Source organism: Aureococcus anophagefferens (assembly GCF_000186865.1).
Source record: "Aureococcus anophagefferens unplaced genomic scaffold AURANscaffold_11, whole genome shotgun sequence".
Taxonomy (NCBI): Eukaryota; class Pelagophyceae; order Pelagomonadales; family Pelagomonadaceae; genus Aureococcus; species Aureococcus anophagefferens.
In genome coordinates this window covers 321,227-323,373 of record NW_008705571.1, presented here as the reverse complement: position 1 = coordinate 323,373, position 2,147 = coordinate 321,227, and the positions used below count along the sequence as shown (strand labels likewise).

The following is a 2,147-nucleotide window of genomic DNA, read 5'->3' as shown; positions in this document are numbered from 1 at the left end:
GCTCCAGCGCACAAGCAACGAATTGGTACTCTTCCGGCGCGCGTCCCCTCGACGCGTCCTTAGTTGCGTGTCTATTGTGCGCTAGTCGCGCCGTTCCGCGAACTGCACGGGAACGGCGGCGGCAACATCATCGAATTGCTGGGAACCCTCGATAGGCCGGAGGTACTAAAGGCTCGGGGAAACCCGGGTCAAATCGAGCTTAGACGCCCGCAGTAAAAACCCTTCGGATAGAGGCAATCAGCAGCCAAGCGCCTAAAGCCGCGTGTATTACAGTGTATTACAGTTGGGTATGCATGTATTACAAGCGGTCACGGTGAAGGTCCAGAGACTAAGTGGTGATGGGTGTCGGCGCGGTTGACCGCGCCGATGCTTAAGATATAGTCCGCCCCTCTTGAGAGAGAGCTCATCGGATGAAGGAGCGTGCACTCCCCGAGCCTTTGAGGTCGACCGGTTGTATTACACAAGTGTAATACACCGGCCGATGGATTCATTAGAACGTCGCTAGAGTGTTGTAATACGCATGTATTACAAACTGTCTTTTGTGTAATACACATGTATTACGGAGTGTATTACACCTTGTATTACAGAGTGTATTACACGGTCTATTGGGAAGGGCCTTGGGAAATGTTGGGTTGGGAAGTGCTCATCGTTGCTCCGAAGTGGCTCTCGAGCTTCTCTGATGCCGGCGGCGAGACCCTTGCGGACTCCGATCCCAGCGCGTATACCCTTGTAGACTCCGAGACCGGTGAGGACACCCAACCCTACCCGACCAAAGACATGTAGTACAGAGCGTAATACAGTTGTAATACACATGTAATACAAGTCATAGACAGTATAAGAGACCCTCTAGCAGACCCTCTTTTAGTAAAGTGGGAGCCTGCGGCTTAATTTGACTCAACACGGGGAAACTTACCAGGTCCAGACATAGTAAGGATTGACAGATTGAGAGCTCTTTCTTGATTCTATGGGTGGTGGTGCATGGCCGTTCTTAGTTGGTGGAGTGATTTGTCTGGTTAATTCCGTTAACGAACGAGACCCCCGCCTGCTAAATAGCTGTGGGAATGCGCTTGCATTGCCTCAACTTCTTAGAGGGACTTTCGGTGACTAACCGAAGGAAGCTGGGGGCAATAACAGGTCTGTGATGCCCTTAGATGTCCTGGGCCGCACGCGCGCTACACTGGCACACGCAACGAGTCTATCACCTTGGTCGGCAGGCCTGGGTAATCTGTGAACGTGTGCCGTGATTGGGATTGATTGTTGCAATTTTCAATCATGAACGAGGAATTCCTAGTAAACGCGAGTCATCAGCTCGCATTGATTACGTCCCTGCCCTTTGTACACACCGCCCGTCGCACCTACCGATTGAATGGTTCGGTGAAACCTCCGGACTGGGGTTCGCAAGCTTCACGGCGAACGTACCTCGGGAAGTTGGTTAAACCTCACTATTTAGAGGAAGGTGAAGTCGTAACAAGGTCTCCGTAGGTGAACCTGCGGAGGGATCATTACCTAATATCCACACCCAAACACACCCCAGCGAACCGGTACTTGGTACCTCTGACTTCGGTGTACTCTTGATTGGGTCATCGTCCACAGTCACTCACACTCCGATTCTAACCAAACGGGTGAACCAGCGCATGCTGACGCCGAAAGATTAGTGTAAGAACTAATTTTGATCAAGCGAAATGCCATACAACTCTTACCGGCGGATGTCTTGGCTCCCACAACGATGAAGAACGCAGCGAAATGCGATACGTAATGCGAATTGCAGAATCCAGTGAATCATCAAACCTTTGAACGCATCTTGCGCTCCCGGGATATGCCTGGGAGCATGCGTGACGGAGTGCTTGTCCCCCACATCACCCCACGGAGTGTTACTACTCTTGTGGCGGTGGAGTCTGCGCTTCGATTGACCTGTTCGATCGTGGCGCCAAGTCAAGCTCTCGTCGCGCCGCCTCATTCGGTCCGTCCGAGGCGGGGTACTAGGCTTTCTCGTAAAGCACCTAACTCACCCAGCCGAGGACCGAAGAGCTTTTGAGTAAGCAATGAGACGGCGGAGAGGCCCAGTCCTTTTCTGATCTTCGGATCGAGGACGCCTGTTTAGTAATAAACACTCAATCTTGAGCCTCCGTGACGCAAGAGGACCCGCG

At 52.3% G+C, this 2,147-nt stretch overlaps 1 protein-coding gene across 1 annotated transcript; it reads right to left on the bottom strand.

Moving 5' to 3' along the window:
• Positions 1-1,318: 1,318 nt before the first annotated feature.
• On the bottom strand, positions 1,319-1,767 carry AURANDRAFT_27505 (hypothetical protein; the record flags this gene model as incomplete). The annotated part of the gene is made up of 3 exons (XM_009039299.1): positions 1,319-1,402; positions 1,439-1,506; positions 1,665-1,767. Coding segments are annotated over 3 exons (255 nt in total), but the record flags the coding sequence as incomplete, so codon positions are not given.
• Between the last annotated feature and the right edge of the window lie 380 nt (positions 1,768-2,147).